Source organism: Salmo trutta, chromosome 27, assembly GCF_901001165.1.
Source record: "Salmo trutta chromosome 27, fSalTru1.1, whole genome shotgun sequence".
NCBI classification, from domain to species: domain Eukaryota; kingdom Metazoa; phylum Chordata; class Actinopteri; order Salmoniformes; family Salmonidae; genus Salmo; species Salmo trutta.
Window position 1 is genome coordinate 23,501,888 of NC_042983.1, and position 22,352 is coordinate 23,524,239.

Consider the following 22,352-nt stretch of genomic DNA (forward strand, 5'->3'; position numbering starts at 1 on the left):
AAGACAACTGCGAACTCTGTAAAAAAACGAGCTCCGACTGGGAAAATATGTTTTCAACGGTCATTCAACTTGGAATTCCAAGTTGGGAACTCTGACCTCTTTCTAGAGCTCCGACCTGAAGATCATTATTCAGCCTGATTTTTTTCAGAGTTCCCAGTTGTCTTGAAAGCACTATAAATCCAGAGAATGCCAAACTTTGATGACAAAGTTTGATGACATAATTTGCCCACAAGAAGAACCGCTACGCAAATTCCTGTTTAAGTGAACACAACACACCAGGTGAGTCCAAAAGTGCATTGTACTGTATGCTGCTGCATAAATGATGTAATATGCCAGGGAGATATGTATACTATAGCTAAGAAAGTAATACTAAGTGTATGTTGTGTAGTAAGTTGTTAGTAGCCCATGTGCCTCACCCTAATAATTTGGTCCCTTTCCCCCTCATAACTTAGCCTACTGTTCTGACTTGGTGGTGGACATGTAGCCCATAGCCTGTTTTAGAGAAATGTAATCATCAAATATTGTAAGAGCTTTCATTGTCTGCTTATATGCCCCCTGTATTTATCCTACGGTTCTGACTTGGTGTACAGGGAGAATAATGTAAGAACGGACCATCTTCTGAATTCTGTCACTGTACATTTCAAAAGTGCTGAACAAATATTTATATTGACCAAGTCCGTCCTAGCTCGCTCAATAACGTCTAAATCAAAACTACGGATTGCCTCTTATCTTCTTGTTGTCCCCTTATGCCATAATATGTATCTCAATTATTAGTAGAAAGTCCGCCATATCAGCTATGTTTTTTTAAAAGGCAGTAAATGAGGCTGAATAAACTGTTTCGCTGCCAGACAAGGCTCCGCTGATTGCCAGGTGCAGCAGTGGTAAGGTGTTGGGACTCTACTGTTGGGACAGCTTTGTGTAGGCCCTAACAGTTTGTGGGCACCGTTTTGACCATTATAGTTCAATTAATGTATTGTTTAGTGTTGTGTTGTGTAGTGGCTTTGCTGGCATGCATCCCAAGATTTACATGCTAAAATAGCCAACGCAAACAACCATCCATGTGATTGCTGTAAAATGTTGTATGGAAATACAGCTCAGTGTCACAGTAAATGAAGGTTGCAAAGTTATTGACAAATTTACAATAGTTGCCCTGCAGCTGTAACCCTTTCTAAATTCAATTCGAGAAGGGCGTGTCGTAACTTCGTACAGCGTGCAATGCCACAAGAGGGCTCTGATTGGTTATGCGCGCCACGAGTCTGGTGTCTACTGTGCAACACAGCACAAACCTAAACAACAGCGTAAAAGGACAGGCAGGGAATGACAAGAAGAGCATCCACCGCCTGACCAAGCTGCCACACGTAGACCATCAGAGACCAAACATAAACAGAGCATTCGTCTGTCCTCGTAAATGTGTCATGCGCGCAACAGACAGTTATTAAATATCCGGTAAATCAGGAATATTGTGCTGTTGCTCTCTGTATTTGAGGTTGCCGTCTGACAACAACAATACAGGCTACATATACTATATGGGCTATTGAACGGAGTAATATTTATATTTCTAGATATTAATGTAGTGCAATTATGCAATTGTAAGATAGGCTACTGTTGATATAAATACTGAAATATGGGTTCTAGATTAAGCAGACAGAGTAGTCTGGACAATGAGAATTTTATGAAAAGGCGTCGCAAGCATCTTGACAGCACAGGAGAAAGCGACAGAGGTGGAAGTCGAAGCGGCGGCGACTTTCTTTTTACAATGATTCTGAAATCAGACAAACTGCCGGGGATGCTGCGAAGGTCCAACCACAGTCCCTACGTGAGGCGAGTGGCATGGATCCGAGACATACAGAAGCTGCTCCGTGATCGCAGGATTGATCAGGCAACCGACGTGCTCAAACTATTGAGGAAGGTAAGGACACACTACAGTATCTACATATATGATTGCATGATTGCGCACAGTAGGCTGACGTCGTCTGCATCGATCTGCTGCCAAGACAAATACCAACCATCACTAATGTGCGCTGCTGATCATCATCATGTGTTTGGTCAATCCCATTCTAACAATTTTGATTTTAATATTTCAAACAGATACATTGCCCCATATGTAGCGAGCATAATTTAGACTGTCGTGGATGCGTCAGAATATTACACATTTAACCTCCATTTTTAAGTACCTGCCAACACAGTGCCACAGGTGTTCCTCCTATTGACCCGTTATGGAAGGAGGTGTTTGTAAACTATTAGGCCCGCCCACCACTCTCACTGCCAGCTCTGGCGTCTGGTAATTTCCTTGGCACCGCTATAGACCATAGTATGCAGGTGCTGCTGCTATTTCAAATAACTATCACAGTTACTATTCACAATATGGTATACATAGCATATTGCACAGATTTGTCTGAGTGCGTGCACTTTTTCAGAGTTTCTAATAATAGCAGAAACAGGATGCCATACCAGTTTAGAGTGACTCTGCCATATATAGAGTGAATCTGGCATATATTCTCATGAATAGGCAAGTGCAATAGCAGTGGTGTCACATGGGACTCTAAGTGTCAATGTCTGTAGGAATATTCTTTTATTAACAAAATGTTCCTATTTCACTACATTATCTTGTGCCATTCCACACATGTAATGATAATGTATATGCTTGGTATTGACATTTGTAGGAAAACCTGCATTTGACCAATTGAATTGAATCCTATTTTGCCTGTGTTTCGTCCTTAAATGTCTGATAATAAGGTTAGTTCATTTGCCACTGCATCTTGCGTTTGGTTGAAATTAAGCGCAAATGGAGATTCTCAGTTATTAATCAAGTGCAATCGGCACGGGTACGCCCAGCCCAGACCAGTACCCCCACCACGGTCCCCCTAACTCACATCACAGTCTCCTCTACTGACAGGTCACTGATGACTATTCTTCTGCTGCCAGACCATTCTCCGTAATGGACCTCGGCAGTTATACAGAAAATCACACCATTTACATATTGATCAATTCAAGTTCTGCCTCAGCTATACAGGGGATATTTTTATGTAAATTCACATAGCTCAAATATAGTAGGTAGCATTGACATAGTATTTGTGTATATTTAATTGGACCACCGAATTGGTAATGATTGCTACACAACATGCTTAGTCGTGGTTAGTAGCACACTAAGACACAGGAATGCACGATGGCTTGAAAATTCCCAAGCAGAAACCATTGTGTCAAGTTTGGATTTTGCTCTATTTATTCGCAATCTACGCATCATGTTTCTAAGGAAGGATCAAGATTTCAAAACATGTTATCAGCTGAAAAGAGTCATTTCTATAACAATACCAATGGTATGACAATAAGACTGTTGATGCTCTGTAACACTATCTGTGCTAGTCCTGTTTTCTAGCTCAAGCGTAAGCCCCTCTCTCTATCAGGCGTTGTCCAATCTGTAGTTAATTACACTGAGGACTTGACAGAGGAGAGGGTAGAAGCTCCTTAATCAAGGCAAGGAGATAACCCAGGGTGCCAAAACTGCATGACAGCCACATCACAGGGGACCCTGTTTTGATTGAATATGCCTCACATTATCAGCATTCAGGCTGTTGCAAATGGAGACAGGTCTCAAAAATGACATTCTGGTTTGTAACTTAATTAAAAGAGGTGATCCATCATCCACTGTAGAGTTAATGGGCGTGCTATGGTTAGGTTAGAGTTACTGTAACAACTGAATGAACATGTACGTGTATAGACAACTGAGTTCATAATGTTGCATCTGTAGTAAAGTGGTAAAGTCTATTCTTCACAACATCCCATTTAAAAAGACTCCTCATTGCTTCGGACGTGGTGTGGTTACATCTGTATTGATCATGTTTTAATGCCTCTGAGATGATCAGATGTGGGCCACAAGGACAAACAAAACAGAAGGGAATTATTTTTAGACCTGTCTTCTCGAATAAAGAGAAAGAGATTCTCACTCGTTTTGTGTCTCTATGGTGTTTACTGTTGCTCTTGTTATAAGGGAAGTCAGTAATGTATGGCTGCTGGCTTCCCACTCAAACTGTCCTTTGCGATCAAGGCCTTTTGTTGTGTGTGTGTGTGTGTCCATCCTCCCTGTCTCTCATATCTTGCTGTATGTACACGTCCATCTCTACCCCTCATATACACAGGCTAATTAGGCCTTTGTAGAATTGAGGCTCATGACAGCTATCTTATTCAGCCTGTGGAAATTGTCCTTTTCTGTTCCATTTCTTCTCTCCTTACTTAATTCTTAATTCACGTCTTAAAAGGTGTATGCAAATCTTTTAATCCAGTTGGCTCTGATTTGTAGCTTGTTACGGGCAGCATTCTCACTCAAAAGCCTTTAACTTTACCTGTCATGTAGCAACTCTTTCGTGTCTGTCTGCCCTAAAAAAATTGCCAGCACCATTCATGGATAAGTTGTTTTTAGACTAATGTTTAGAATGTATTGCACAATGGCAGGCCTAAACAAAAGGCTTCATCAAACATCAAAAGAAGAAGCAAAAGCTCATCCATCATTGAATGTTTATTGAACTCTCATATACTGCAGGATTTATCAGAAGGACACCAGTTAGTACTAAAGTTAGAGATACGGGGTGTGCAATACTCTGGTACGCTAAAGCTCTTTGCAGCTCCAAATCACTGAGGTGTGGGTGGATATCCCAAAATAAATGCTTCTGCCTGGAGCAAGGCATATTAAGCACATTACAGTATTCAGGTAGAGCTCTCTTCAGATGAAAGCCTTCAATTAATATTTTTTTAACAAAAACAAAAAACTTGCTTATCTGTATCCCATCTACAGTAGCATCACATTATTATCTCAGGAAAGTCTCAATATCCACTTTATACCATATATTGTTTATTGTCATTAAAACAGATGCGTCGATTTGGTAATATTTCCTTTCACAATATAGCCTATGATCAGTCGGGTTTTCATGAAATACAAAAAGCGATAATTGTGGCCTTAAGGCACTTTCAGTTATACTGTCTCCTCTTGTCTGATTTGGCAGGATCTGGGCTTGGAAGGCACATCCCTCAATGACATCTTATATAAGAATGCTGCTTTTCTCAACTTGGTGGACCCCATCTCCCATGAGTTGTTGCTCAGCCTGGCTCGCGAGATGCAGTGTCCCAAGAAGGTAAGCTCTCACCAACACTCATCTCATGGCGTATTGTCTGCTTGGCTTGGAATCAAGCTTCCAGAAATCAAGACGTCAAGAGAACAAATCATGAATAGACTGAAATGCTGTTAAAATACAATCATTATGAGGGAAGGTCTTCCACATTGTCTTGCAACTGTTTCTCCTCATGGTTTGGCTTTATAATGATTGGTCCTAAAATAATGTCTGTGTATTATTACCATACAGATGAACTGGATGTTGTTTACATAAAAATATTGATAAAGCAATGATAGAATAATCTCTCAGTTATGCAACATTTACACATGATGGCAAATTACGTTGAAATGGGATGGGGATGCCGAAAGTAACCGACTTTACATAACAGACAATGAATAGAAATAGCGTCTTTATTTCCTCACTATCCCTCCGGTTTTCCACACTGTTGCACACAGCCTCTGATTACTTTTACTTTGCTCCAGCAAGGCACCTAAATTGTGTTTTGTTCTGGAACAGCTCAAGGCAACAGTCTTAATGTAGCATTCAATAACAGAACCCTGTTCCAGTTGTTTTGAACGGTCTTGAATGACAGAGATTAACAACTGTTTAAGAATAAAGGAACACTGAGCTGAAAATGTCCTTTCAGGATCTAAAGCTGTATTTCAATCAAGAATGCTCTGCTAGAATGTTTCTCAAAAATTTAGCGGTTACATAATGTACTGTATTTTGCTTATACTTGCTGTGTTTTGCTTATACTGTATGTGGTCTCAAAGAGTGACAACCATATTTGGAACTAAACTAAAAACAGGCTATTCTTTTGTTGATGTACTTGACTTTTCATTCTGTGTTTTGGGTGATTTATCTACCCCCAGAAGGATGCTGACACCATCAAGTCGTCAGATAAGATCTGCAGACAGCTGATCTACCACCTGACCCCTCACTCCAAGTGGCTCAGACAGAGCATGTCCAGACGGAAGTCCCAGGCCTGGTAAGCCCCTCCATCTAGCCATAAGTCTTTCACACATAGAGCCACTGCTCCATGAACCCTGACTCCCCAAACTGCCCAAATATTAACACCGCCATTTGCAATGGTGCCAGTGCCACACGCATACATACCTCTGACCCCCACCCTAGACATCATCAAAGTGGGCTTGGCTGACATTCACTAGGGCTGGGACACAGCGGCCTCTGGACTGGCAGGGCAGGACCACAGATGCAACCAAAAGTGTCAGTCATTCCTCTGTGTGGTGCTGTTGTCACCACAGCAATGGATTGTGCAATGGTTTCAGTCCTATTTGACTCAGAACAGGCTGTCTCCATACATACTACAAAAGTGGCCAGTTTGGTTGGGAATAAATAGAGGGGTTGTATAAAAATAAGATCCATTGGCACCTTAGATGAAAACAGGTTATTTATATCAACCGGTTTTCTTGTCATCATACTGCATTAATATGCAAATAATTCATATGGAAATAGGTGGCAAATGAATTGACAAGTTCTTCTGTATCTAGGTATTTAGTAATTCTATACACGAAAAAAGAAGGATATGATTACGCTTGTTCCAGTAATTGCTAATTTAAAGTTTTTACAGATGGATAGACAGTGGAAACAATCAATTTTCTAATGAATAGAAAATAAGCAGAAGAGAACACGATCTGATGAGCCGTTCTCATTGTGCTTCAGTCTGAGGTAACAGCACGAAAAGACAGAGAATAATGAGTGAGTATCAAAAGGATAGTAACAAAAGGATAGTAACACAAGGATCAAGTGAAAGAAGACATGGATTCCAATATCTCCTTGTCTTGCTGCTCAACTAATGTACAGTTAAACTCAAGCAAGGCATTGATGCGCCAGCAGACATTGATGCCCCCCTGATTTAGGAGAGACATTAGATTATGTTGAGACTGACTCACTGACAGCATCTTAGAGTGTGTGAGGACGTGTTCCCATGTTGAATGTGTAGATGAGGTGGTTATTTTCACTGAGTCATTCAGCTGGCTCCATAAAACCTGCAGAGTGCGACTGTCTCACACAGTCTGAGACAAACAGCAGGACAAACATTAGTCATCACCTCCCATTGCTTGTTATGTTCCGCTCTAGGGAAACTACACTCACCCGTATTCAACACTCAAATGGCACTTTCTAAGGTGTTCCCCTATTCAAAGTTAGTTGAGTTGTAGCAAATCACAAAAGAAAGGATTTCTGTTTCTGCTAAAATATTCTTGAACCTAGATGTTATCTCTCGAGCTCATTTTACTTGTGTCACGCCCTGACCTGAGAGAGGGTTTGTTTCTCTATGTGGTTAGGTCAGGGTGTGGGGTGCGCATTCTATGATGTCTATTTCTTTGTTTTGAGCCGAGTATGGTTCCTAGTCAGAGGCAGCTGTCTATCGTTGTCTCTGATTAGGAATCATACTTAGTCAGCCTTTCCCCACCTGTAGTTGTGGGATCTTTATTTTGTACCGCTTGTTAAGCCTACAAGACGTTACGGTCGTATTCATGGTTTATTCCTTTAGTTTGTAGTGTTCTGAGGTAATAAAATACGATGAACACTTACCACGCTGCGCTTTGGTCCACTCCTTTTGATGATCGTGACAGAAGATCCCACCACCAAAGGACCAAGCAGCGTGGGCCGATAGACTGGACATGGGAGGACATCCTAGATGGCAAAGGATCCTGGACGTGGGAGGAGATCCAGGCCGGAAGGGATCGCCTCCCATGGGAACAGGTGGAAGCAGCGAGGGAGGTACAGCGATGAGATCGACAGGCAAGGCAACAACAGACGCCCGAGAGGCAGCGGCAAAAAAAATTATATGGGGGGGCACACGGGTAGATTGGCTAAGGCAGTTTTAAGACCTGAACCAACTCCCCGTTCTTACCGTGGGGAGTGAGTGACTGAACAAGCACCGTGGTATGCGGTGATGCGCACTGTGTCGCCCATGCGCACTCACAGCCCGGTGCCCTCGGTACAAGCTCCTCACCGTTGCCGTGCTAGAGTTGGCCGTCAGCCAGGAAGAATTCCGCCGGCTCAGCGTATCTGGTCTCCAGTGCGTCTCTATGGCCCAGGTTATCCTGCGCCTGCTCTACGCACGGTACCCCCCATTCACCAGCGCAGCACAGTTCGTCCTGTACCAGCGCCCTGCCCTTGCTGGGCTACAGTGACCATCCAGCCAGGACGGGGTGTGCCAGCCCTGAGCTCCAGACCTCCGGTGCGCCTCCACGGCCCAGTACACCCTGTGCCTGCTCTGCGCACCCAGTCTCCTGTGCGTCTCCCCAGTCTGGTGAGACCGGTTCCAGCTCCACGTAGGAAGCCTCCAGTGATGATCAATGGCACGAAGCCTCCAGTGATGATCCATGGCCCGGAGCCTGTAGGGATGATCCATGGCATGAAGCCTCCAGTGATGATCCATGGCCCGGAGCCTCCAGTGATGATCCATGGCACAAAGCCTCCAGTGATGATCCATGGCACGGAACCTGTAGTGATGATCCATGGCACGGAGCCTGCAGCGACGGTCCCCAGTCCGGAACCTACAGAGACGCTCTCCAGTCCGGAGCCTCCAGCGACGCTCTCCAGTCCGGAGCCTCCAGCGACGCTCCCCAGTCCGGAGCCTCCAGCTGCGCTCCCCAGTCCGGAGCCTTCAGCGGCGGTCTGCAGCCCCGAGTCTTCAGCGGCGGTCTGCAGCCCCGAGTCTTCAGCGGCGGTCTGCAGCCCCGAGTCGTCAGCAGGGGCCTGCGGTGATCCACGGCGTTGATCCACGGTCTGGTTCCTCCGGCGACACAGAAGCGGGGGGATCAGCGGGCGGTGTGGGGGCTACGCCCTGAACCAGAGCCGCCGCCAAGTATAGATGCCCACCCGGACACTCCCCTATAGGTTCAGGTTTGCGGCCGGGAGTCCGAACCTTTGGGGGGGGGTACTGTCACGCCCTGACCTGAGAGAGGGTTTGTTTCTCTATGTGGTTAGGTCAGGGTGTGGGGTGCGCATTCTATGATGTCTATTTCTTTGTTTTGAGCCGAGTATGGTTCCTAGTCAGAGGCAGCTGTCTATCGTTGTCTCTGATTAGGAATCATACTTAGTCAGCCTTTCCCCACCTGTAGTTGTGGGATCTTTATTTTGTACTGCTTGTTAAGCCTACAAGACGTTACGGTCGTATTCATGGTTTATTCCTTTTGTTTGTAGTGTTCTGAGGTAATAAAATACGATGAACACTTACCACGCTGCGCTTTGGTCCACTCCTTTTGACGATCGTGACAACTTGAGTAGAACTTTTTACATTTCTCACTACTATACCGGAGTGCAATTCTTCCTTGCTGATTAAATTGTGATAGGAGTTACTGCACAAGCAGTCACAAATCGAATGCTATGCAATGCACACAGATAGGCAGCTACACCACCCTGCTAAACAAATACATAATAACTACCAACTATAAAGTCTCATCATAATACATCTAGCTGCTATAGCTACATCCACAGATCTTTCATGGCATATTCTGTTTAAAACTAGGTTATTCTCTTCTGGCTAATTAGCAAATTCCTCTTCATAGGTTTAGACATACTCTTTATTTATCATATATGCATAGTCACTTTAACTATACATTCATGTACTGTACATACTACCTCAATTGGCCCAACCAACCAGTGCTCCGGCACATTGGCTAACCGGGCTATCTGCATTGTGTCCCGCCACCCACCACCCGCCAACCCCTCTTTTACGCTACTGCTACTCTCTGTTCATCATATATGCATAGTCACTTTAACAATATCCACATGTACAGTGAGGGGAAAAAAGTATTTGATTTTGTACGTTTGCCCACTGACAAAGAAATGATCAGTCTATAATTTTAATGGTAGGTTTATTTGAACAGTGAGAGACAGAATAACAACCAAAAAATCCAGAAAAACGCCTGTCTAAAATGTTATAAATTGATTTGCATTTTAATGAGGGAAATAAGTATTTGACCCCCTCTCAATCAGAAAGATTTCTGGCTCCCAGGTGTCTTTTATACAGGTAACGAGCTGAGATTAGGAGCACACTCTTAAAGGGAGTGCTCCTAATCTCAGTTTGTTACCTTTATAAAAGACACCTGTCCACGGAAGCAATCAATCAATCAGATTCCAAACTCTCCACCATGGCCAAGACCAAAGAGCTCTCCAAGGATGTCAGGGACAAGATTGTAGACCTACACAAGGCTGGAATGGGCTACAAGACCATCGCCAAGCAGCTTGGTGAGAAGGTGACAACAGTTGGTGTGATTATTCGCAAATGGAAGAAACACAAAATAACTGTCAATCTCCCTCGGCCTGGGGCTCCATGCAAGATCTCACCTTGTGGAGTTGCAATGATCATGAGAACGGTGAGGAATCAGCCCAGAACTACACGGGAGGATCTTGTCAATGATCTCAAGGCAGCTGGGACCATAGTCACCAAGAAAACAATTGGTAACACACTACGCCGTGAAGGACTGAAATCCTGCAGCGCCCGCAAGGTCCCCCTGCTCAAGAAAGCACATATACATGCCCGTCTGAAGTTTGCCAATGAACATCTGAATGATTCAGAGGACAACTGGGTGAAAGTGTTGTGGTCAGATGAGACCAAAATGGAGCTCTTTGGCATCAACTCAACTCACCGTGTTTGTAGGAGGAGGATTGCTGCCTGTGACCCCAAGAACACCATCCCCACCGTCAAACATGGAGGTGGAAACATTATGTTTTTCTGCTAAGGGGACAGGACAACTTCACCGCATCAAAGGGACTATGGACGGGGCCATGTACCGTCAAATCTTGGGTGAGAACCTCCTTCCCTCAGCCAGAGCATTGAAAATGGGTCGTGGATGGGTATTCCAGCATGACAATGACCCAAAACACACGGCCAAGGCAACAAAGGAGTGGCTCAAGAAGAAGCGCATTAAGGTCCTGGAGTGGCCTAGCCAGTCTCCAGACCTTAATCCCATAGAAAATCTGTGGAGGGAGCTGAAGGTTCGAGTTGCCAAACGTCAGCCTCAAAACCTTAATGACTTGGAGAAGATCTGCAAAGAGGAGTGGGACAAAATCCCTCCTGAGATGTGTGCAAACCTGGTGGCCAACTACAAGAAACGTCTGACCTCTGTGATTGCCAACAAGGGTTTTGCCACCAAGTACTAAGTCATGTTTTGCAGAAGGGTCAAATATACTGCTCAAAAAAATAAAGGGAACACTAAAATAACACATCCTAGATCTGAATGAATGAAATAATCTTATGAAATACTTTTTTCTTTACATAGTTGAATGTGCTGACAACAAAATCACACAAAAATAATCAATGTAAATCCAATTTATCAACACATGGAGGTCTGGATTTGGAGTCACCCTCAAAATTAAAGTGGAAAACCACACTATAGGCTGATCCAACTTTGATGTAATGTCCTTAAAACAAGTCAAAATGAGGCTCAGTAGTGTGCGTGGCCTCCACGTGCCTGTATGACCTCCCTACAACGCCTGGGCATGCTCCTGATGAGGTGGCGGATGGTCTCCTGAGGGATCTCCTCCCTGACCTGGACTAAAGCATCCGCCAACTCCTGGACAGTCTGTGGTGCAACGTGGTGTTGGTGGATGGAGCGAGACATGATGTCCCAGATGTGCTCAATTGGATTCAGGTCTGGGGAACGGGCGGGCCAGTCCATAGCATCAATGCCTTCCTCTTACAGGAACTGCTGACACACTCCAGCCACACTCCAACCCAGGGCCAACCGCACCAGCATATGATCTCACAAGGGGTCTGAGGATCTCATCTCGATACCTAATGGCAGTCAGGCTACCTCTGGCAAGCACATGGAGGGCTGTGCGGCCGCCCAAAGAAATGCCACCCCACACCATGACTGACCCACCGCCAAACCGGTCATGCTGGAGGATGTTGCAGGCAGCAGAACGTTCTCCACGGCGTCTCCAGACTCTGTCACGTCTGTCACATGTGCTCAGTGTGAACCTGCTTCATCTGTGAAGAGCACAGGGTGCCAGTGGCGTATTTGCCAATCTTGGTGTTCTCTGGCAAATACCAAACGTCCTGCATGGTGTTGGGCTGTAAGCACAACCCCCACCTGTGTATGTCAGGCCCTCATACCACCCTCATGGAGTCTGTTTCTGACCATTTGAGCAGACACATGCACATTTGTGGCCTGCTGGAGGTCATTTTGCAGGGCTCTGGCAGTGCTCCTCCTGCTCCTCCTTGCACAAAGGCGGAGGTAGCGGTCCTGCTGCTGGGTTGTTGCCCTCCTACGGCCTCCTCCACGTCTCCTGATGTACTGGCCTGTCTCCTGGTAGCGACTCCATGCTCTGGAAACTACGCTGACAGACACAGCAAACCTTCTTGCCACAGCTCGCATTGATGTGCCATCCTGGATGAGCTGCACTACCTGAGCCACTTGTGTGGGTTGTAGACTCCGTCTCATGCTACCACTAGAGTGAAAGCACCGCCAGCATTCAAAATGACCAAAACATCAGCCAGGAAGCATAGGAACTGAGAAGTGGTCTGTGGTCACCACCTGCAGAACCACTCCTTTATTGGGGGTGTCTTGCTAATTGCCTATAATTTCCACCTTTTGTCTATTCCATTTGCACAACAGCATGTGCAATTTATTGTCAATCAGTGTTGCTTCCTAAGTGGACAGTTTGATTTCACAGAAGTGTAATTGACTTGGAGTTACATTGTGTTGTTTAAGTGTTCCCTTTATTTTTTGGAGCAGTGTACTTATTTCCCTCATTAAAATGCAAATCATTTTATAACATTTTTGACATGTGTTTTTCTGCATTTTTTTGTTGATGTTCTGTCTCTCACTGTTCAAATAAACCTACCATTAAAATTATAGACTGATAATTTCTTTGTCAGTGGGCAAACGTACAAAATCAGCATGGGATCAAATACTTTTTTCCCTCACTGTACATACAACCTCAATCAGCCTGACTAACCGGTTTCTGTATGTAGCCACGCTACTTTCATAGCCTCGCTACTATATATAGCCCCGCTACTGTTTTTAACTGTCTTTTTACTGTTGTTTTTATTTCTTTACTTACCTATTGTTCACCTAATACCTTTTTGCACTATTGTTTTGAGCCTATAAGTAAGCATTTCACTGTAAGGTCTACACCTGTTGTATTCGGCGCATGATAGAAATACACTTTGATTTGATTTGATTTATTTGTATACTACTGTATATGGGATTAATGAGGATACAGGTTTAGTATATCTGAGGCACATCATAACATGGCAGGTCAATCCACAGGGGCCCTGTACACACAGGAGACAGCTGAGGATTATGACAGTTGGCAACCTTGTATGGCCACTTCCTCTCTGTCTGTCTGTCACATGTTGAAATTTCAGACCTGCAGCCAGCCAGCAGGAGTGCAGCAGACACCTGGGGTGAAGAGGGGGCAATAAGGGGCGGTAACCTGACTGATCAGTCTGACTCGATATGACATTCTGCTCCTATCCCTCTACTCTGAGTTTTTCTGTGGCTGTGAAGGGAACTTTTACATTTTAGTAATTTAGCAGATGTTCTTATCCAGAGTGACTTACAGTTAGTGCATTCAAGATAGCTAGGTGGGACAACCACATATCTCAGTCATAATAAGTACCTTTTTCCTCAATAAAATAGATATCAGCAAAGTCAGTGCTGGTAGGGGGAAAAGACAAGTGCAAGTGTTAGTTAACGAAAGGCAAGTTGTTTTGGGGGAGGACGGGGTGTGTGTGTGTGAGGGGGGGGTGCTGTGGGATTATTTAAGATATTCTTTGAAGATGTAGGGTTTCAGATGTTTTTGGAAAATGGGTAGGGACTCTACTGTCCTAGAATTAGGGGGGAGCTCATACAGCAGAGTCCAGGCTGAGCAGGAGCTGCCCTCCCGTAGGGGTGGGAGAGCCCAGAGACCAGAGGTGGCAGAACGGAGTACTCAGGTTGGGGTGTAGGGTTTGAGCAGCGCCTAAAGGTAGGGAGGGGCAGTTCCTTTTGCTTCTCATAGGCAAGTACCATGGTCTTGTAGTGGATGTGAACTTTGACTGGATGCCAGTGGAGTGTGCAGAGGAGCAGGGTTACATGGGAGAACTTGGAAAGGTTGAACACCAGGCGGGGAGCCCAGCCAACAGTGTTTTGCAGTAGTCCAGACAGGAGATGAACAGATGAATAATAGAGAGTGGTGCTTTAAACATTAATGACTTTGCAAAAACAAAATTATGTGAGCTGTGCAGTAGCCCAAGGGAGATATGTGGAGAAAATGGGCTCCTTGAAGAAATGATTCTCAACTATAGTGTATAGCAGGATGACTTTTTCATCGCAATCTGTCTCTGTAGGGGCTCTTCATTTTGACAGTCACTATATTTAGCAGATTAACATGCCCAGGTAATTAAAAACAGTACTTTTGTGTTTTTTCAACAATGAGCCTTCTAATTTACAGTGACCCTCAGACCCTCATAAGAAATTCCTCTGGATTTAATGGCCACAATATTGATTCCTTGAAAAAGGCATTAAATGTGTGTGTGTGTGTGTGAGAGAGAGAGAGAGAGAGAGAGAGAGAGAGAGACGTTTTCTTTCTTGTTCCCAGAGCACAGAAATTATGTGTCTGAGGAGCAGGGAATGCACAGATTAAGTTTATGTTGCTCATCATCACACATTGCTTCCACAGTACATCATATATACACTATACTGTGCAGTATAAAGCCTGGTGTGAATTTTACGTTATAGCATCTCTATATATGAAAAATGCCCCTTTTCCACATTTTGTTAAGGATCGGACACTTTTTTTCCATTTTCGCCTGAAATCTTACTGTCTGTATCTCTGGGCCTGAAGAAAGGATATGCATATTCTTGATACCATTTGAAAGGAAACACTTTGAAGTTTTTGGAAATGTGAAATTAATGTAGGCGAATATAACACATTAGATCTGGTAAAAGATAATACAAAGAAAAAATACATTTGTATTTTTTTTGTTCCATCATCTTTGAAATGCAAGTGAAAGGCCATAATGTATTATTCCAGCCCAGGTGCAATTTAGATTTTGGCCACTAGATGGGGGCAGTGTATGTGTAAAGTTTTACGCTTCGAACACACCGACAGCGTCGTTGCATTTTGGTACACCAGAATTACATTCATTTCCAATGAAACACTGCGTTTGCCTTGCAGCATTGCGTTGCATAGGTGTGGTGCGTACGCTGGATTTATTGAACGTATGCGTCAAACTGTATGCGTAGATGGCTTGACAGAAATGGTAGCAGAAAGAGATTTTTTTTGTTGCATACTTATCCAGATGATGCTGCGTACTATTTTGCGCAATGATGCTGTCGGTGTGTTCAAAGCGTTAGACTGATTCAATGAACCATTGCATTTCTGTTCAAAATGTTGTGTCAAGACTGCCCAAATGTGCCTAATTGGTTTATTAATACATTTTCAAGTGTATAACTGTGCACTCTCCTCAAACAATAGCATGGTATTCTTTCACTGTAATAGCTACTGTAAATTAGACAGTGCAGTTAGATTAAGAAGAATTTACGCTTTCTGCCCATATCAGATATGTCTATGTCCTGGGAAATGTTCTTGTTACTTACAACCTCATGCTAATCACATTAGCCTACCTTAGCTCAACTGTTCCGCAGGGGGACACCGATCCTTTAGAGCACTGGTTCTCAGCACTGGTCCTGGGGACCCAAAGGGGTGGTGCACATTTTTGTTTTTGCCCTAGCACTACACAGCTGATTAAAATGATCAACTCATCAAAAGGCTTTGATGATTTGAATCAGGTGTGTAGTGCTAGGGCAAAAACAAAAATGTGCACCCCTTTGGGTTCCCAGGACCAGGATTGAGAACCACTGCTGTAGAGGTTTTAAGTTACAGCCTTATTCTAAAATGGATTAAATAAAACAATTATTGTTATCAATCCACTCACAATACCCCATAATGACAAAACAAAAACAGTTTTTTTGAAATTGTTGCAAATGTATTAAAATTAAAAAAAGAAATACTTTATTTATATAAGTATTCAGACCATTTCCTATAGACTCGAAATTGAGCTCAGGTGCATCCTGTTTCCATTGATCATCCTTGAGATGTTTCTACAACTTGGAGTCCACCTGTGGTAAATTCAATTGATTGGACATGATTTGGAAAGGCACACACCTGTCTAAATAAGGTCCCACATTTGCCAGTGCATGTCAGAGCAAAAAACAAGCCATGAGGTTCGAAGGAATTGTCTGTAGAACCTCGAGACAGGATTGTGTCGAGACACAGATCTGGGGAAGGGTACCAAAACATTTTTGCAGAATTGAAGGTCCCCAAGAACACAGTGGCCTCAATCATTCTTAAATGGAAGAAGTTTGGAACCACCAAGACTCTTCCTAGAGCTGGCCGCCTAGCCAAACTGAGCAACCGGGGAGAAGGGCCTTGGTCAGGGAGGTGACCAAGAACCCAATGGTCACTCTGACAGAGCTCCATGGTGGTGGCAGCATCATGCTTTGGGGATATTTTGCAGCGGCAGGGACTGAGAGACAAGTAAGGATCGAGGGAAAGATGAACAGAGCAAGGTACAGAGAGATCCTTAATGAAAACCTGCTCCAGAGCATTCAGGACCTCAGACTGGGGTGAAGGTTCACCTTCCAACAGGACAACGACCCTAAGCATACAGTCAAGACAACGCAGGAGTGGCTTCGCGACAAGTCTCTGAATGTCCTTGAGTGGCCCAGGCAGAGCCCAGACTTGAACCCGATTTAACATTTCTGGAGAGAACTGAAAATATCTGTGCAGCGACGCTCCCCATCGAACCTGACAGAGCTTGAGAGGATCTGCAGAGAAGTTTGGGAGAAACTTCCCAAATACAGGTGTGCCAAGCTTGTAGCGTCATACCCAAGAAGACTTGAGGCTGTAATCGCTGCCAAAGGTGCTTCAGCAAAGTACCGAGTAAAGGGTCTGAATACTTATGTAAATATGTAAATATCATATTTACATTCTTTTTTTTTTTATACATTTGCAACATTTTCCTAAAATATTTTTTTGCTTTGTAATTATGGGGTATTGTGTGTAGATTGATGAGGGGAGAAAACAATGTAATACATTTTAGAATAAGGCTATAACGCAACAAAATGTGGAAAAAGTCGAGGGGTCTGAATACTTTCCGAATGCAGTGAACAAATGTAATATGTTTGTATGAAGCAGAACAGTGCATTAGATCAATGGGCTCTCTTCCTTATTGCTCAGAATGAGCCATTGCCATGCTATTCCAATTTCTGAAAGTCAGCACTAAATCAACATCAAGGTTCGTTGCCTTTAATACAAATCTAAGCGTCTGTGGACACCAAGATCACACAAATGTCAAATTTCAAAGGGCATGAGGATTTTTCTCTGATAGGCTCATCCTGTGAGGTCATGCACTGAAACAGATATCCAGCCATAAGAAAAGGTTTTGCTTATCAGTCACATGTTTAGTGTACTCAATTTCCACATCACATCAAATGGAACCCACACCTGCCGTTCACAGAGAAGTAGTTCTATCCACTGAAGCAACACAACTTACATGCTGACCAGACCGGACACGTGGCTTGCGCGAGCGTTGCAAAATACATTTACACATACATGTTATTCAATCATTGCACACACACTGCTCGCAAGTGTCTGTGTGGCCAGGTGCTGAAATAGAATCTGGTTCTATTTGTGATGCTCAACGCGCTGCAAGTCCGTCCTCTCCCATCTTCTCATTGGTTTTTAGTAGCATACACTACCGTTCAAAAATTTGGGGTCACTTAGAAATGTCCTTGTTTTTGAAAGAAAAGCTAATTTTTTTGTCCATTAAAATAAAATAAAATTGATCAATACAGTGTAGACATTGTTAATGTTGTAAATGACTTATGTAGCTGGAAACGGCTGATTTTATTATGGAATATCTACATAGGTGTACAGAGGCCCATTATCAGCAACCATCACTCCTGTGTTCCAATGGCAAGTTGTGTTAGCTAATCCAAGTTTATAATTTTAAAAGGCAAATTGATCATTAGAAAACCCTTTTTCAATTATGTTAGCACAGCTGAAAACTGTTGTGCTAATTAAAGAAGCAAAAAAACTGGCCTTCTTTAGACTAGTTGAGTATCTGGAGGATCAGCATTTGTGGGTTTGATTACACGCTCAAAATGGCCAGAAACAAAGAACTTTCTTCTGAAACTCGTCAGTCTATTCTTGTTCTGAGAAATGAAGACTGGGGTCACTTAGAAGTTGATTGCCAACCGCCATATAAAGTCCAAAGAAGAAAAGCCATATGAAGTCCAAAGAAGAAAAAGAAGCCTGGAGGAAGGAGAGATGATGAGAAACAAATTCGGTTTACCGTTTCATCTGTGGATTAATTGTCGGAGTAGAGGACCTTGTGCATTTCAGGTAAAATAACAACCCAATGTTGTCATGTGTGCTCCCTCTCCGGCCTCTAGGTCACCAGGCTGCTCATTCTGGCGCACACCTGTCACTATCGTTACACGCATCAGCGCATTATGACACTCACCTGGACTCCATCACCACCTTGATTACCTGCCCTATATATGCCACTCCCTTTGGTTCCTTCCCCAGGCGTCATTGTTTCTGTGTCATGTCTGTGCGTTGTTTGTGTTTTCTTGTTTTGTATTATGTTACGTTTATTTATTAAAACACTCACTCCCTGAACTTGCTTCCCGACTCTCAGCGAGCTCGTTACATTTTTTTATATACCAGGACAAATTAGCAAGCTAGCTAAATTGCCATAAATGTTTAATGCTTTTTGACCTGTCCCCAAATTAATATAATTGGTTCAGAGTTTGTTTTTATATTTCAACCTGCTTGTCCTGATCGCATCTGGTGTGGGTGGACAAAATCAACGTGCGCACGATGGCGGGCGCACGCGCGTGTCCGGTTTGGTCAGCATGTTACGCTATCAAATGCATTTTCTACGCTGGTAAAATCTGTTAATTCCATGTTTTCTCTTTGATGGCTTACAAAAGTGTTACATATTTTTAGCAATCAAATATTTCTGCCACCCTCTCCTGTTGCCACAATCCCAAATAATTTTTCTACCATTTGTCTGTCTCAATATTTTCTTGTTTCAGTCATTAAAACATATTTGTTTGGCTTTCAAATGAAGTGTCATACAATCAGATGGTGAGTATTTTTGGCTCTTGGTAATAAGGAAATCAATGCTTTTCATTCTCTGAATGAGGAGCTTGGATGTTTCGGATGTTTTGGCCCTTCACTGTGTACACTGCTAAATCCTCATGCTGCAGAATCTATATCAGCCTTCCGCTCCAAGCGTGCCCAACCCCCCTCCTTTATACAACACAGGAAACACAATATGACACAAGGGCCATGTTCCCAGGTCACACACTTAGATGATACAATTAACACAAAAATATCAGTACTCAGCACCTTTTTTTAATGAATGAGGGAAATAGAGGGGCTATCTAAAACCTAAAAGGGTTCTTCGGCTGTCCCCGTAAGAGAACCCTTTGAACAACCCCTTTTGGTTCCAGGTAGAGCCCTTTGGGTTCCATGTAGAACCATTTCCACAGAGGCTTATACCTGGAACCAAAAATGGTTATCCTATGGGGAGAGCCTTGGAACCCTTTTTTCTAAGAGTGTAAGCTCTGAGATATCTTAACTGAGCTTTTGTACTTTCATATCCAAGAATGTCTCAAATAATGGTCAATATCCAACCCTTTTTTCTTTACAGTCTCAAGACAACCCTGCAGAGAAAAGTATCCACTGACACAGTTGACTTGTCTGGCATACCTCTCTCCAGTCGAGATGTCCGCCACGTGGCCTTCTACCTTCAGAACAGTGGGGATGCAGTGGTGGCTGTGGATATCAGCTTCACTGAGCTCCAAGATGAGAACCTCCATGTCCTGCTACCCGTCCTGGGGTCTCTGCCCAAACTCAACACCCTGGCCCTCAACGGTAACCGGCTGACCCTGGCCATAGTCAAAGACCTGACTGAGATCCTGAAAGACCCAAAGAAGTTCTCCAGCCTGGCCTGGATTGATCTGGGCAACAACTTGGACATTTTCACCATGCCCCAGCCCCTGTTAGTGGCCCTGCGACGCCGCTGCAGCCTGAAGAGCAGCTTACCCACCATCTATGAGTACACAGAGGGCCAACCCTACTGCTACCACATGGAAACTTCCATTGAGGAACCCAGCCACTACGAGGAGGAGGAGGAGGCAGGGGAAGAGGAGGGGGAGGAAGATGAAGATGAGCTGGAGCCATGGGGTATAGGGGAGAAAAAGATTTCAAAGGACTTCACCCTACACTACTGTGAGAGGTGATGAGTTAAAGTCCCCCTGGCTCGGTTCAGCAGTGTTTGAAAGGCCTTCCCACAGCTTCAAGTTCCTACCTTTCCCATGTTGCCCTTTACACCATGAGCCCAGTCACCCATTGTGGCACGAGTGATGTGTAGCACCACACATTCCAGAGACCATCGTTCCAACACAGCCACCAAATAATCTCTCACCATCTATGAGTTAACCCACACAAGACCACTGCAGTAACTGATTATGTTGGTGACTTACTGTGTTGGTGGATGGTGCTCCTAGGAACGAGGTGCGGTTTCATTGGAGGTGGGCTAGAAGAATTTAGGAAAAGGTGCTCTTTCTCTCGCCCTCTTAAAGTAGCAGCTGTGGAGCAAATCCCAAGGACTTGGGATCAGACGGCTTGACGATGGAGCGGCATAACGCTGGTGGTCTAATGAGCTGCTGTTGGTTTGGAAGCAGTAGGTCCCAACCAGGTTCTCTACCAGGACTGTCACTGAGACTATCCCTGGCAGGCAGGGCCTAGCTCCACATTGTGTGTTCTCTGTTAATCTCTCAACAAAGGCTATGAAACAAGTTCAACAGACTATACAGCCGACGAACCGTCACGTGATTCTGGCAAAACTGCTAAGTCAAGACTTTTTGCTTCCCCCCCTTTCGAAATGGCCACTTGTGAATACCTACGTAGATGTAAATGATGACACAAAACAGGGCTCTGTTGTATTTCCACAGGCTATTTTAGTGCACTGCTGGTGAATAAAGCCATCTTAGAAGACAACAGGTAGGACTCAACAATAGACAGTTGTTTTCACTGATTGTTTGTGTTTTCACTGATTGTTTGCTGTTGCCAAAACTCTGACATTCACCACTCTATTTTGTTGTTTTAGTCATGATCATTTTAGAACACATGTGGGGTGAATGACAGTACAGCCAAGCCCCAAGGGTGGAGCCATTCATCTCTTTGTAGTAAGGAATGTACCAAATGGAATCACATACTGACACCCTTTGTGCTAATATGTCGTTATTAACATTTATATGTGCTTATATGTTTGTTTATTGTGGGAGGAACATGACTGTTACATATCAGCTGTAGGCTATTACCAGGACTGATAATCAGCGGGGTGGGCTGAGTATAGTGCTGGATAGTGGTGGTCTATGAAATAGCACATAATAGTTAAGTTGGGTTTACCAACTGCAGCTGAGCTCCATGCTGTATTGCACTTTAAGAAATGTGAGAAATGGATTTGATTTCAGATCCATTTCATTCTCTCATTGATGCATAAAGCTGTTTTTGCCAATTCATCCTAATATCAATATTGATTTTTCACAGTGATATTTCAGAAGCTTAACCACACTGACACCATAATATACATAAAGGTCATTCTGAGAACTGTTATTAATGGAGTCAATGGATTAACAATAATTGAATAACTGGGTGTAATATACTTGTATCATCTGATTGAATATGTGTGAGGGTGTTTAATGTGTGTTTGCTGTTGTATAATGTCTGATTACTGTTGTAACTGTTTGTATTATTTATCGTAGTTATTTCATTGTGAAAATGAGCACTCTAACCTCTGCTGGAACAATTAGGAGACACACAAGGGCAAGGTATTAATAAACTAATGACATACCGCTAGCAACAAATGTTCCCCATTTCACTTACATTAAATGTACACTGAAATGTAGCACAGGAAATCGCTTTTCATGTAAAATATGTGTATGTTTAAAAAATATCAAAGGCGTTGTAATGGTTTTATGGGACTATGATAGGAAAATATTTTGCTCACACTGTATATGTTACCATTGTGTGGCATTGTTATACTATTTGTCAACTCTCGGTCATTGTATCTGTATGTGGTGCCATACTTAGAATGACATTTTACTGCCAATAAAAACAGTGACTCTAAGCAACTGTTTGCAGGATGAAGTGTAACAGAAAGAGAAGAGTAAGATTGGCATAAGGGTCACAAGAGCCCTA

The 22,352-nt window shown here is 43.5% G+C and overlaps 1 protein-coding gene across 2 annotated transcripts; it reads left to right on the plus strand.

Annotated features, from left to right (window-relative positions):
• Positions 1-1,302: 1,302 nt before the first annotated feature.
• Positions 1,303-22,285, plus strand: LOC115164631 (leucine-rich repeat-containing protein 75B-like). 2 transcript variants are annotated; one of them, XM_029717317.1, is made up of 4 exons: positions 1,303-1,909; positions 4,998-5,126; positions 5,978-6,093; positions 19,798-22,285. In XM_029717317.1, exons 1-4 carry the CDS (start codon positions 1,625-1,627, stop codon positions 20,387-20,389), a joined length of 1,122 nt encoding a protein of 373 aa, XP_029573177.1. In that variant the 5' UTR covers positions 1,303-1,624; the 3' UTR covers positions 20,390-22,285. The 2 variants fall into 2 exon arrangements, with proteins under 2 accessions (XP_029573177.1, XP_029573178.1); XM_029717318.1 differs by having other exon boundaries at positions 5,981-6,093.
• The last annotated feature ends 67 nt before the right edge of the window (positions 22,286-22,352 follow it).